The 15810-nt window shown below is 39.9% G+C and overlaps 1 protein-coding gene across 2 annotated transcripts in view; it reads left to right on the top strand.

Annotated features, from left to right (window-relative positions):
* The window catches only part of EPYC (epiphycan), a 33305-nt gene extending 19234 nt beyond the window's left edge, over positions 1-14071 (top strand). For both annotated transcript variants that reach the window (XM_054016209.1, XM_054016208.1), the window contains exons 3-7: positions 1932-2085; positions 7381-7539; positions 9370-9572; positions 11100-11195; positions 13196-14071. In XM_054016209.1, coding sequence (XP_053872184.1) covers positions 1932-2085; positions 7381-7539; positions 9370-9572; positions 11100-11195; positions 13196-13366 — 783 coding nt within the window. In that variant the 3' untranslated portion in view covers positions 13367-14071. The remainder of the gene's footprint in view (positions 1-1931; positions 2086-7380; positions 7540-9369; positions 9573-11099; positions 11196-13195) is intronic.
* Positions 14072-15810: the final 1739 nt, after the last annotated feature.

The raw sequence follows: 15810 nt of genomic DNA, 5'->3' as shown, positions 1-15810 counted from the left end.
TCCGTTGTCTGGGCTGATGCAAGGACAGGCAGCTATATTCCATTCTATAAAGCATTCTTTAAACACAATACTGATTTGGTGTCAGGGGTGTCAGGCCTTGTGGAGTGGACTTTACTCTTTTGAGTGAAAATTCCTCATTGTCCCTCCCCTCTCCTTCCCCCCCAAAAAAGATATTCCTTAAACACCTACACAGTAACGATTTATGGAACTTGGGCAACAAATGAGGCATTTCAATTGGGTCCAAACACTAAGAGGCTTCCCTACACCTTAATATGGAGGAATATATGCCAATTTATTGAACAGTTTACAGACAGAATTAATTCTAGCCCAACTCCTTGGGGCTCATTTTCATGGTACAAACATAAGGCCCAAACCAGTAATCCTTTCTAAGGCACTTACTTCAGTGGGAGCTGAGCTTGAATTTTATAAATTATACTTGGCAGTTATCTAGCACCTTAAATGTTCAAAGCACTAGACAGACATTAACTACTTGTTCCTTATCAAATGAAAATACTAATGTTCACCCACCCTCAGAGGGGCATTTCAGATAGATAAGCATTGTTATTTCCATTTTACATATGGGGAAATGGCAGCAGAGAGGTGAAGAGTCTTGTCAAAGACCACACAGTGAGTCAGTGGTGGCAGAATCCAAAGTAGAATTTGTGACCAATTGATTCCCAATCCTGCATTCACTCCTTCAAACCTAGGGTGACCAGATAGCAAGTGTAAAAATTCGGGACGGGGTGGGGGGTAATAGGTGCCTATATAAGAAAAAGCCCTCAAAATCCGGACTGTCCCTATAAAATCGGGACATCTGGTCACCCTATTCAGACCACAATGCCTATTTGCAATGGTAGGCTTCTCCTATACTCACTTGCCAACACTACTTTGTTCTGTGATAGCAGCAGACGTGACACTAGAATCCATAAGTGCTGAACCAGGGGTGCTGCCTCACCCCCTGGCTTGAAGTGGTTTCCATTATATACAGCGTTTGTTGTTTGGTTCAATGGACTTCAACATCCCCACTATACAAATTGTTTCAGCACCCCTGCTAGAGACTAGTCACATTCATTTTTCCCTAAAGTAGTTTTGGAGCAACACTGACAGAATGCAGCTTTATAGTTAGTATAGTAACAAAAATTGGTTCTTCCAACTTATTAGGTGGTTGGACTCAGGGAAAGAAAAAATGTTTTCTAGTACCATGGCAGGGTTTACCAAAGTTTACAGGATTTTCTTGAGTGTAGGTCTTCATGCTTATTTAGATGCTTTTTATCTTCAAGCCTTCCTTTCTGTATCCTCTGCAATTGCTGATGAATAAAGCTACACGGTGCTGTCAACCATTCAGACAGTGAAAAAAGGTTGACAAACACTGAAAGACTAATTTATTATGAAGAACACTGACTCCCTTTCCTGTTTTAAGATGAGGGTTCTTTTAAACATATTACAGTTCAAATGTGATATACATGTGCTGGTATGTTTTGTGGATTTATTCTAGCAGATTTTGCCATTCTAAATTCAGATGATTGGCATTTTTCTTAGGAGCGTCTTAGTAATTTTTCATTTGTCAGACAGAATATCACTGGCTGTATCACAAAATTGGTTCGGTATGCTATCTTTGAATAAGTGTGAGAAAAGAACTTGGTTAATAGAAGTTCTCATTAATGCAGAATGTTTATAATATTTTCCCTAACAAAGAAAATATCTGAGGTGCAAAGTGAATAAATGTGTTGCAGTTTTATAAGCTCTACAGTTGCAGACCAAGTCAAAGTCATCTGGTAGCTGCAGTATAAAACGCAGATGTACCGTTGAGCATCAGAGCATGTCTGGCCTCTAGTGGTAGAATCTGATCAATGAAGCATTGTTAGAACACCACCAGCCAGTGAATACAAACATGTAATGTACCTCCTTAATATAACTGTGTTTCTCCCCAGATAGAGATTGGAACCATGTTACCTTCTGTAACTAGAGAGATTCATTCACCACCACCACTGCCAGAAGAAGCTGAGGAAGAAGCATCAACACCAAAACTAATTGACGGTTCTTCACCACAGGGATCAGGAGTTCTTGGGCCCCAAACACATGATGGTTAGTGAAAAAAAAAATCCATACCATTGCATTAGGTTGCTTTCCAGGATGCACTGAGTCTGGTGGTGAGTTTGCTTTTTATTAAGCATTTATCTAATTTGGGATGAGTTGTCATCTATAAAGCTAGTCAAATTTTTCCCACAAAAAAAAATTCTCATCAGAAGTGGAGTGTTCAAAAACAAAACTTTTCATGAAAAAAAGTCATCAACATTTTCCATTTTTTTGTGAAATTGTGACAATTGAAATTTTTATCAATATCATTTTTGAACATCTGTTTGATGATTTCTAACAATTTCAGTAAGCCTTTCCATTAAAAATATTGATTAAAACATTGTGGCAACTCTGGGAAAAGACAGACAAGTTTCCATTCTTAACTTGCTAAATGGAAACATGGGCATTTCCTCTGTCTTTGACTATTGCTAGTCAGACTGGAATCTTTGACAAGCCCCAAGGGAAATTCCTTTAAAAGTTTATAATAAAATGCAAGCCCATCAAACCACAAAACACCACTACACCAAAGATCAGTAATTGCTATAGTCTCAAGTACATGGAAGTTGGGGGTTCACCCATTTTGGTGGCTACCATGACAGGTCTCAATGTCATGTGGTGATAGAGATGCAGCCAGGGAAGAGATTATATCACCAATATATCATCTTAGTGCCTAGGGGGACAAAAAAGAGAGGAGTTCCTATTTCCAAATGTGGATGTTTAGTGGATGGAACGGGATCACTCCCAGACCCATTTTTTTAAATGCCACCAACTGGACTTTACCAGGATAAAGAATCTGTACTGATGTGAAAACAAAACAGGGGTGGGAGATTCTCTGGACAATTCTGAAATATCGAATGCAATTTTTTCCATTTTAGATTTTCAAACCTTTCAAAAGAGTTGTTATGCAAAACTTCCCTATGTATTATGAATCTGTCATACTTTACAGGGGCTAAGAGGGATCTATCAGAAAGAGAGATCTTCCTTTTGAAAATGTGGATAGGGAACTCCTGGCTGGAACACGTGTTCTTATGTCAGGTGTTGGTGCTGCTCTGCCAACTAACAGGAAGGCTGAGAAACCCAGGATCTCCACCTTCCCTTGCTGAATCCACTTCAGAATCCCTTGCCTCCTAAGTCCACACCAGCCCAGGAGAAGAAGTAGTAGTCTCCAAGAAGGAAGGAGAAGAGGCAAAAGTCTGTCCCTATTTTAGCTGCAAAGTCCTGTCTAAGGTGACCATCTAAGACTCTGAACTAAGCCTGGTTGGGAAACAACAACTCCATTTCATGAAAAGTTTAAAGGCTTTAATATTTGTTTTCACTCCAATGAGGAATAACTCTATAGCCCAGTGATAACGGCACTCACCAGCAATGTCATTTGAAACGGGGACTGGAATCGGGGTCTTCAAGTGCCCACATGAGTGCCCTGATCACCACACTATTGGCCATTCTAAAGTCTGTGGCCATCTCTGTATCCTGGCCCTGAGAAACCATTTTAGTTGAAACTGATACATTTGCAAGAAAATTGTTTTCACAAAATGGCATTTTTTTGCCAGAAAAAAAGTGTCAATTTTTTTTCCGAACAGCTTTACTCTAAACTCACTTAGGCCCAGATTCACTACAACTGATTCACAGAGGTTTGAGGAGGTGTAACTTACACCTCTCTGTGTCAGGCTTGCTCCTTGAAGCTAGGTCAAATCACCCAGTGGGAGGGAAGGCTGGAGTGGAGTTTGCCTCTAAGATATTTCTCCTGGATCCCTGAGCACTGCAGACAGAGGTTCCAGAATAAGGGAGGATTTTAGCCTTTGGCTCCTCTCTCTGCTTGCCTGAAGAAAGCAGGCAGCAGACCTAGTATGCCCTTGGAGGGGTGTCCCTCAGCTGAGCACTGCTAGCAATTATTATGCTCTTCAGTGATTGACCTTTTTACAGAAACAAGCCTTCTTATCCTAGTTGGCCAAGAGGGGCAAGCCAAAACAGGCAACTCCAAAAAAAAAAAAAAAAAAAAAAAAATCTAAAAGCCAATCCAATAAGTAATGGTACTTTTAAATGGTAAGTTCCACTAACTTTCACTAACTACATCACTAACTGAACTTTTAGTAAAACTGACCAAATAAATTTTAAAAACAAAACTATCCAGCACAAAATGCTCAGTTGGGTCCATGGCCAAAACAGGTGAGAAACAGATGAGGTGGAGCAGGAATACTTATACCCTCCATCAGTGAAATGTTAGGTTTCAGGGATACGCACATGCCCACTAATATTCACTACTCAAAATGGTCTGAAGGCCATCTGGCCAAGCATACGATTTCCATAGTGTGGCTCTGTGGAGGAAATATCAGGAAAAGGACCCACTCTAGCCTTCCATGTCCCACACCTTTTAGTAGGAACCTTCTGTGAATGAGGTGAAATGGCTTGAGTTTCGATTTTCATTTTCATATTCCTCCTGGGGCAGCTAAATGTTTTCTTTGCAAATGCACATCTTTCAAGCAGTTTTAGCTCCAGGGATGAGAAATCTTTCCTGATGTCAAGCTTCTGGATCAGAAATGTTAATTAAAAAACAATGGGAAGGAAATTGATATCCTGTCTCTATAAGCCTCTGAAAAAACTCATTTCCTCAATAATCATCCAAAAGATACTGTTTACGGAACTAAACGTAAGTAACTGTAATAAGTTTCAAAGCCACCACATTTGAATCTTTAGGGTAGCCTAGCATCTGAGGAGTTCAATGTGACTATAATCTCATAACCCTAATAAGAAGGAAATGTCAAATTAATTCTATTTCTCATATGAAACTCTTATGAAAGTGGATTGCAGTTGTTGTGACTGCTGTTCTTATCATGGTTTTAATCACCAGAGGAATCTATCAGTAACTTAGATGTTTCATATTACTGTGTATTAAGTTCATGTTCAATGGGTTCCATTACACTGAACTTTGAAGCACTAAGTTCTGACTGGCCATATCATGTCGGTCCACTAGTAAATAAGACATAGCAATCCAAGAAAGGAATTAGCCATTAAAGACCCCAAGAGGATTGTCCAGCGGCAACCCGTATAGATAAGAGAGATAATGAATTCCAGTTCACGTACCTAATCTTTGTAATCAAAATTATAGCAAGAATGGAATTTGCACACAATATTGATTGTATCCATTGTGACCATTCATAGAAATCTGACAATCAAAGGAACTTGATCCATTCCACTGAAGTTTTAAACCTTCTGCTCTTCTGGGAATACCACAGGACCAGGGGATGTCTGGGATGTGTAAGGATTCCAGGTTCAGTTTCCCCATATAATTATGTTAGTTCTACAAAAAAAATTGGATCCTACAATCTCTGGGACATATATAGTAAAGATAACCACAAAACCTAGCATGTGGACAAATGTCAATATAGATAGAACCTGCCGCCCCCTCCATCCCAAACTACACCTTATTAGATTCTGTACTTTAACTCCTTTATGCAAAAGCCTAAGGCCAAGACTAGTGAGTGGGACTAGCATAATCATACAGTGGTGGGCAAGCAGCTATCACCCCTTGCATGGCTGCTTATGGTAAAGGGGAAGCATGTAGGTAGCTACTCCTCACAATAGCAGTCCCTGCACTCTTGCCCTCTTGAGAGAGCAGGTGTAGGAGGGAGGGAGGATCAGAGAATCACATCAGGCCACAGAAAAGGTCTGGAATACCAAGGGGAGCATTCTGCACCCGCTCTGCAGCCTCAGGGGAGCTCATGCCTACATGAAAGACAATCTCCCCAGTATTGCTCCTGAGCATACGGAAGCCTGCACAGCTCTGTACTGCCCCCTACTGAACACTTGTGGCTTACAACCACAGTCTAGCCCTAAGAAGAGACACAACAAGCCCTGCACCTTGAGCTGAAGGTAAACAGACTGACAAGAATGCTTGGGCCTGATTTTCCACTTTGCTATTGTAATCAATAGTGTTGTACCCATGGCAGGGAAGGGGACTGGGGGAGTACAGCAGAGTTGAGTGTCAGCAGTATAGCAGAGTATAAATCTAAGAATTGAGCCAAATGGCTCCAAATGATTTCAACTGTCATGACAACACCTAGGAAAAGAGGGAGCGAGCTTCCAAACCATGCAGAGGTTTCTAGATCAATGTCAATACCTTGAATTGCTCCTCGAAGCAAATGAGAAGCCAGTGAGATCTTTGGAGATAATATACACCCTATGTCAAATGGTGTTAGAGGTTAGCCTCATATCAAACACACTGTCATCATTTAATCTGGAGGTCAGAGACATGTAACTGTGGCAAGGTACGCAGAGGATTAGTGTCCACCATCTTCTAATCAAAAATAGATGAAAAAAGGTATTTTGGCCACTACTATAAGCTGGAAATCAAGAAGTGCTAAGGGATCCAGGACCATCCATATGTAGTGAGCCTCACACACACACACACACACACACACACACACACACACCATTTTTGGCATACCATCTACATGCTTCTCCTTTACCTATAAGCATCACCTCCATTTTATCTGGACTGACTTTTAATCAGCTAATCTCATCCATGCCCTGTTTACAGCCAGACCCTTGGAAAGCAGAGAGGCTACACCATTTGGGGGGAGGGATAGCTCAGTGGTTTGAGCATTGGCCTCCTAAACCTAGTGTTGTGAGCTCAATCCTTGAGGAGGCCACTTAGGGATCTGGGACAAAAATCAGTACTTGGTCCTGCTAGTGAAGGCAGGGGGCTGGACTCAATGACCTTTCAAGGTCTCTTCCAGTTCTAGAAGATAGGATATCTCCAGTAATTAAAAAAAAAAAAGAATAGGATCCCATGTATACATATACTTTTTTAGAAGCACAGAATAAAAATGTCAGCTACTGTAGTATTATTTGATTCATTTTATATTTTGAGAAACACATATGTTAACAGCTACAGTTCCTTTAATTTCTATTTCCATCATCAATAAGTCAAACAGGCTAAAGTATACATTAAAAACCTTTAAGTTTGGAAGGAATATCTAGAACATATGTTCTATAATTATTGCACAATGTGCTGTTTTCCAGTGCTTATTCTGTAATGAAAGAGGTGCCAGGGCTCAAGCAATTTTTTTACTTTCATAACTGATGCGGCAAGCCCAGAGGTGCCGGGGCTATGAACTGCCAAGCCTAGAGGTGCCAGTCCTCAGCCCTGGGAGGCCCTGGCACAAATTAAGCACTGCTATTTTCTTAATGATAATACCAAACTCTTAGATAATACAGTTTTTATAAAACTGGTCCAATCTTAATATTCTCAGTGCACACGCACATTTTTCTTCACATAATTGCTTTCCTTTAATTTTTTCATAGGTCTTCCGACTTGCCTTCTGTGTACATGTCTAGGGACCACAGTCTACTGTGATGATCATGAACTCGATGCTGTTCCTCCACTGCCCAAGAAAACCACCCATTTCTACTCTCGCTATAACAGAATCAAAAAGATCAACAAAAATGACTTTGCTAATCAAAGTATGGATGACAGTTCTGATGCAATTGGTTTCCCTTTTTTTTTTCCTTTTTTGCTTCATGCCATTTTAAGTGGTAAACTGTTTTATATAATCTTATGTCAAATATCGATGTCAGTGGGACACATGCTGAAAGTTTAGCACCTGGTAAAGTGTTTTGCTATATTGAGGCCTAAGCCTTCAGTAGCTTGACTTAGATTCACTAAAATTCAATCCTAGAATTAGTGCAAATAGTACAATACAAATAATTGACTGTTTATCTATGCACTTGCTAGCATTTCTAATTAATGTTAAAGGGGAAAAAAAAACATAGAGAATTTAAAGTACAGTGGTTAGTTCTCTTCTTTAAAGAAAGCAATTATCTTTTAGGCAGTATATCCAGTAATTAGCAAGCGTAAGAAGGGAATCTATATAGAAGCTTAAAGAAGGTTCTTCGTTTAAAGATATTTATTGGTTTGCTCTGGTATGAACAGGAAACCCTTACGGAAAAGGAAATATTGAGGCTAAGATTTTCAAAAACGTGCTAAAGTTAGGCTCCTTGAGGCCTAAATTGTCAAAATCAACTAGTGATTTTGAGTCCCTCAATTTTTTAGGTAAGGAACTTATGAGGCCTTAAAGGGGCCTGGTTTTCATAAAAGTTCACAGCCCCCACAATTGATTTCAGTGGAAACCATTGGGTACTGAAAACTTTTGAAATCAAGCCAGTTTCTGGGAACCCAACTTTAGCCACCCAATATTGAAAATCTTGTCCTTACTGATTTTATTTACAGAGTAAAACACCAGTACTGAACCGTTAAAGTGGTGCACTTAAAAATTAATCATTTAATATAACACACCAACTTATATCATTAATTTTATATTAAATTGAAAATGCCCTATTTGACAAAGTAACACAAATTTATTCTTATTGAGTAAGACTGCTCATCTCAAACATGTTTACAATATCCAGAGACACTACCAGGCTCACAAACAACGTACTGAATTTTTTTGTGGAATCTTCCCCCCCCCCCCCCCCCGCAACACACACACTTTTAATGGAAAATACTTTTTTAACCAAATGAAAAAAAAATTCTTTTGGTTTTGTTTATGAAAAATTGCTTCATTTTGGTAAAAAAACAAAAACAAAAATTGAAACCCATTATCACTTTTTACTCTTTTCTACTGGAAAAAGGTATAAAAAAGGAAGAAGTGGGTAATGAAAGTGTTTGGATGGAAATGCTTACTTTTTTAACCTCCCTCCTTTCCTTTTTCCAGTATGAAAAATATTTCACTCTGAAAACTTTAAAATTTTCAGAAAATTTGGAGAATTTGACATTTCATTCTGAAATTTTTCAATTATGAAAATTTTTGAACAAAAGGAGTCTTTTTTATTCAATTTCATAAGATACTCACTTTTTTTTTTTTACCAGCTCTCCTCAGAATCTCTCAAAGTAAAAATTGTTCCAATTGTGTAATTTTGCTCTCAGTGGAAGACCCCCCACTAAAGGAGCTTACTGGACCTCCTAGAAGTATGTTCTGCTCTTGAAGCTTCCATAAATTACATTTGTGCTCATTATTAATGGAAGCTGGCCCCTTTCAGAAGAGCAAAAGTTCTTCAAGCCTCAAATTGGCATTACTGCATTATTAAAGACCTCTGGGAGAAGTAATCAATGCTCTACCATATAAGTACACATGTATAATTAAATACCATCTAAGGGAATGTTCATATGTAATTAAAATGCATTTGCGTCTTTTCTTTTCTTTTTTTCTTTTTCTTTTTTTCCTTTTTAGGTTTTAAGACAGTCAGAAATAAGTTCTGGAGTTCTCTAAATATTTTATTAATTTTCTCTGCCAGACAATTTAAAGAGGATTGATCTGACATCAAATTTTATATCCGAGATTGATGAAGATGCCTTCAGGGAGCTGCCCCAGCTTCAGGAGCTAGTGCTCCACGATAACAAGATAAGGCAGCTCCCCGAGTTACCGCCTACCCTGACATTCATTGATGTTAGTAACAACAGGCTTGGCCGCAAAGGAATAAAGGAAGAAGCATTTAAAGTGAGTTTGGGATTGACAGAAAAATCTCTCCTCCTCTCTGGGGGAAATTGTGGCCCGACCTTTGTGGGCGGGCAGAGCCTTGGCTCTCCTTTCCAATTTGCTCAGAAGTGTAGCTACACTGGCACTTTGTAGAATGCACACTTCGGGGCATATATGTTCACTCCTTCTCTGGAACAGCAGGTAGACAGCAACTTCCTGAGTGACATCCTTCCTCCTGGTAGCAAAACTATCATGTGCTGCTCCTTACTCCAGGCACATCACTAAATCACAATCCAGGCCTCGATTTTAAAACATCTAAATAATGAAAACAGTGGGTCAGATTCTCATGCCTGATCTGACTCTTATACACTGTCCAATTGTCCCAAAGGAGCTAGATTCTAGCTGTACTTGATCAGCTATGAATTTCTTCATGGGAAAGTGGCTCTCAGACAGCATAACAAAGTTTGCAGAATCAGCTCCTGCACCAACTACTTCCTCTCAGCCTAGCACCTAGCATGAGATGGGGAATGCACAATCCAGCCCCCAGGCTTCCTGATGGCCTCTCACTCATGCATTGAAGTGGGTCTCAGACACTGGAGAAAATCTGCCCCACTATTCCACACATACACACCTGTCATCCTAGAGTCTCAAAGAGCTTGGCAAATATTAATGAATTCACAACAACCAGTGAAATAGGTAGGTAGTCTTATGCCTGTTTTACAGATGAGTGAATTGAGACACAGAGCGGTTTATTGACATCCCCAAGATGATCATAAGGGACGAGTAAAAAGCAACAGAGGGTCCTGTGACACCTTTAAGACTAACAGAAGTATTGGGAGCATAAGCTTTCGTGGGTAAGAACCTCACTTCTTGCATCTGAAGAAGTGAGGTTCTTACCCACGAAAGCTTATGCTCCCAATACTTCTGTTAGTCTTAAAGGTGCCACAGGACCCTCTGTTGCTTTTTACAGATTCAGACTAACACGGCTACCCCTCTGATACATAAGGGACGAGAACTCAGGAGTCCTGATAGTCTGTACCTTGGTGAAATTAGAAGATACTGCTTATCCCAGACTTGCCACTGTTGATACACAGGAGTCCATCTTACTTTTGGGGGTGGGGGGTAAAGATTATTATTTAGATACATTTTGCTTGAACAAAATTGATTTCTGCCAAACAATAACCTGATGACTCCTCTAGGGGGGAAAAAAAAACAGGCCCAAAGGAAAGGCTTTCTGCAGAAGCTGGGACAGACAGTATGTGCATTTTGACACAATGCTGAGGTGAAGACTCCACTTCAATATTTATTTGCCATTCTCAGTTGCTTTACCAAGATAGAAGATCTCTGATAGTAACTGATCTTGGCAATGCATGTTCCTATCTATATTTCATTGTAATTTTTTTTTAAACCTAGAGTCATGTTGATTTAAAAGGAATTTGCGAGTTCAGTTTCTCATTGCAAAGGTGGATGTAAAACTTACTGTCTCCTTCTTGGAGATTTTACAAAATTCTAGTTTTTTAGGAAACACTCCCCTTCCTTCTCTTCCAGGATATGGTTGATCTGCATCATCTTTACATCACTGACAATAACCTGGATCACATCCCACTCCCACTTCCTGAAAGCCTCCAAGCTCTTCATCTTCAGGTAGATTAAAAAACAATTGATTTTTTAATAGCAAAACAGAACAACAGATATAACTGGGAGGGCAAACCAATATTAGTGCTTAGTGGTTTGTTTTTTTTAAACTTCAGGTAAACTCTTATTATCCAAATGGATCATGGGATATCTGAAACCTTCGGCTAATCGGGGTATTGATTACATGAAATTCACTCTTTCTACTCATTTCAGAGTCAGGTGACAAAAAATGAAATTTGAATAATCCAAACACTAGTCCATCTGAAAATGAATCATTAAAACTTATCTTTGCAGTGTAAATATTTTCAAACATAAAGGGCCAGATTCTCCACTGATATAATTTAGTGTAGGCAATGGAGCCATTTTTATTTACACCAATGAAGGAGCTGGCCCACAATTCGGAACATAAGACTAGCAAAACCATGTTATCATTTGTCATTGGGTGCTTTACTCACCACTAGGTGGCACCTCCTCCTGGATGCTCTGAGGATTAGGTCTTTACGGGTCCAACACCCTGTTGTACTGCTTGCTGCATCTCTGCCACCACTCTTTCTTACCCCCTGTGACTTAGGGTGCTCTGTCTTCATGCTTAGCCCTCCAGCCAGGTCACTACACCCCTCCCCTTCCAGGGTACAAAAGTCCCACTTGACAACCATCCTAGGCAGTCTGAATTCTGCTGCCTGGTCTGTGCCACTTCTCCTGTGGCTGGTAAGGGAACCTAGGACCACCCACTATTCCAGCTTCTAGTCCAGGGACCCTATACCTGGCAACTGTGGTCTGCTTTCCCTCAGACTCTGTTGAGTCTTTCCCTGGATTCCTTCCTACAGCTTCTGGCTCCCCACTCTTTGGGTGTACCAGCTCAAACTCCTTCCTCCCAGGGAGAAGCTGCAGACTACTGAAATCCATAGCCTCAAACTCCCCACCCTTCATCCCTTTTCTGCTATCAACTTACTAGCTTTATACCAGTCCTTCCTGTTCCTCCCCAGCTGGGCTCCATCTTCAATCAGCCCTTCAAGGCCTGGCTCATCCCCAGGTGCAGGTTATCAGATTAATTGGCCTCTCCTCAGCATCATAAATCCCTTTTGGGCTGGTGTGGGGTGAATACCCCATTGCATATTCATACTTTGATTCCTACTTTTTAAAAAGTAAAGACCTGTATAGAATAAATGTATTCTAACAATGTTAATCCATTCTATTGGTTTCACATTGCTAAACTGGGGCAACATAAACCACTACATATTGAACAATATGACACACAGGCAACGAGCTGGATTCTCTCCTGTACCAATATCTGGCTGGCACAAAAGTGTGGGAGGGGATCTCCACAGTGGTTAGGTGCTCCTCATTTTGAGACATGTCATTTTAGTTCTAAAATAACCTATGTCCCACACAAATTTGGTGCCCTATCATTTTTATTGGTGAAAATTGTTTACCTCAGAAAAAGAATCACAAAGCTGGGGTTACAGAAAGAGTTAGTTACGCTAAATGAATGAATCCCACAGCATTTTAAGCTTCCTGCATGAATTGTGGGTGTGTAAGCCCTTTATTTAGGGCCTTTGACATACATTGCATTCCAGATCTGTGCCTTGGCAAGTTGAGAGGTCTGAGGATGTCAAGGGGCTGGTTATAGTTCCATGATTCTTTGGGTTGACCTCCGCTGGGCATGATTTTCCAGCTGGAATTGCTCTGGTCTCTCACCTTCCCACCTTGCTCCACCCTGTCTTCTTGGCCTTTTCCCGAGAGTGTGAGGGGTTGTTTCAGGTTGCAGTTTTATACCAGTTGAGAGCTTCCCCTAGCTGGGACAACTGTCAGTTGGCTATCTGCAGCCAGAATCTTTTTTGCACTGTGAGCAGTGCAAAGGCGCTCGGTCTGGGAAACAACCTGATCCTCTGTGCTTATGTTACTTTCTTTTTACAACACAGAAAATGTGTCAATAAATTGGTTTTCAAAGACAATTATTGTCAAACATATACTTGTGTCTTTATGGATATTTTTGCTTTTCTTTTTAGAACAACAACATTCAGGAGATGCATGAAGACACTTTCTGCAAAATGAAAGATGTTACTTATGCCCGTAGAGCTCTAGAAGACATCAGACTGGATGGCAATCCCATCAACTTGAGCAAGACTCCTTCTGCTTACATGTGCCTACCCCGTTTGCCAATTGGTAGCCTCATCTAAGCTTCGACAGTGGCCAGCACTGTCATTTGACATGGTAGTGTCTATGACAAATGAACAAGTCATTGCTACAGAAAGCCCAATGCTTATTATTTTCAAAGTTCATTCATTTGACAGGTTTTTAATCAGTAATTAAATTAATGAAAAAGACAAACAATAATGTGAAATGCTAAAAGATGTACTGAAATATAGACTGCAATGCTATAGATATCAATGCATTCAATACAACAACTGCATTGAATATATAGAAAAGGGGCATCAGAACAATGGAAACATGTATAACTTGGATGCAAACAGATGTAATGTACACACGCTAAAATTTAATAATTTTATATAGATTTAAATTAATTATAACACAATAAATGAATAACACAAAATGCATGTACATAAGATCTATATCCATGACATTTTCATTCTAATTGGCTTCATACTCTCAGTGAAATACAAATCTTTGCTTTCTACTTGTTTTCTAAAGCACCAGATTGTTTTGGAGAAATACTAATAATATTCCAAAATATTTGGCAAATATTGAACCATCCCTTGCATCAATACCAAAATGTGAAGAGTAAACATATACAAATAAAGAAATGTACATAAAATGCTTCTCAGTGCCTTTGTAGTAATTGGGCATTATAATCTTGATGAGACACAAAGCCTTGTTTTCTATATCCAGTTCTTTTAGAGCAATAATAAAATCTGCATGTTAAATGGCCTGTTTGGAAAATATTGAACATTAACCTGTATCTGTTAAAGAAGCTGAAGAACTTTATCTGGAGTACCTTGATAGTCATACAGAACATTCCAGCTGAATAAGTTCAGTTTTGACATGTGATCTAAATCTCCAAGTATATATATCCATTTCTTTGAGTTCTTCTTCAGTCCTCCTGGAGTCTCAGCAATTAGGATCTGGAAATTCTCTCACCCCGGCAATTCTGAAGAAATCTGTTTCCTATTGAATGTTTAATACCTTCCACTTTGGAACATGATGGTCAGAAACAACCTGATGGATTCAAGAAGCTGGTCACTCATAAGGATAAAGAGAGAAAAGTGACCCCCTGAAAATCTTTTGAAATATTTCTGAAAAAAAAAATTGTGCTAGCCAATAACAAAAAATATCTTCCCACCTACAAAAACTAAAATTCATTTGGTATGAACATTCGCCTGAGCTTAAATGAGCATGTGCATCATGTAAGTGTCAAATGCAGCAGAAACACTTCCCCTACACTTCTGCTGAGCCAGGCAATGGAACACTGCATCTCCCTTTCCCATTCTCTCTGAACCACAACGTGGAACTAGGCATGCTGGGGACATGGACAGCAGGTTTGTTTGTGCATGGCATGAATTCAGAAGAGCCAAAATGAATGCTGGACAGTCATAGCAGGCTACATCCACTACTCCCCGACTAAGCTTGACAGTATTTTTCTGAAAGCTATATAGGAAGGATATAAGTTCTTCAGGATTGCAGCCTCTGTTCTCATTTCATACTTCTGCTCAGACTTCAATTTTTCAGTTTCCCAAATCCTGGTGTATCAGGGAATGCAGGAAAATAGTTTATTTTTGCATTCTCCAACCCCCTAAACATGCATCTCCCGCCCCCCCCCCCCCCCACTCCCAAATGTGCTATAGCATCAGCCTTTCCACTTGTGAGGCTTCTTTTTGTCCTCATAGGGCCCTGCTATCTCAGACAACAACTGGTGGGTCAACAGTTTCAAAATCTCCCCCTACTTTAGACCAAAAAATCTTAGTCAGCTGCTTTGTATTTGGTAGTCCAAGGGTCACAAACAGGCATGCATTGCATTTTACAAGATAGGGACTCCACATTGGTTTGTTCTGCAGCCATTTTGTCTAGCCCCCGGGGCTCATTTTACCCATCTTGTCATTCATTATTCAATCTGTGAGAGATAGGACAATTTCCTCTAATATCTTTGGGAGATCTCACTGTTTTAAATTTAAGTACCATTGCAGGATAGGGATTTTACCTAATTCCATGCAGGAGGGAGATCATAGCTCTCCAGGGACTAAGAACAGCGGGGGGATGTGATTAGGCAAACACCTCCAGGGAAGTACCACCGCCTAGAGAAGCTTGCATATGCTGGTTCAGACTGGATTTTTTAGAAAAAAGCAGACAACGAAACGACTTTTGGATAAATAGCCTGAATTTAAGTTGACTCAAGGCCTGCTTTATGATCTAGCAAACAGACAGGATCTTATGCCCAAAGGAGACCCCAATCCTTCATGGGAAGGGTTGGAAGGACTTTGTTATACCAATAGAATAAAAACCAGCAGGATCTTGTTAAGAGGGATAAGGCAAAGATGCCACATTTATTGTAAATATAATGATAAAGCAAAAGATAAAAGTAAACAATGTTGTTTGACTACTTATTCCTATCACTACTTATTCCTTATACACACACACACACACACACACACACGTATTCATTCACACA

This window comes from Malaclemys terrapin, chromosome 1 (genome assembly GCF_027887155.1).
Source record: "Malaclemys terrapin pileata isolate rMalTer1 chromosome 1, rMalTer1.hap1, whole genome shotgun sequence".
NCBI classification, from domain to species: Eukaryota; Metazoa; Chordata; order Testudines; family Emydidae; genus Malaclemys; species Malaclemys terrapin.
The sequence above is the reverse complement of the archived record's forward strand: the minus strand, read 5'-3'. Positions and strand labels throughout refer to the sequence as shown.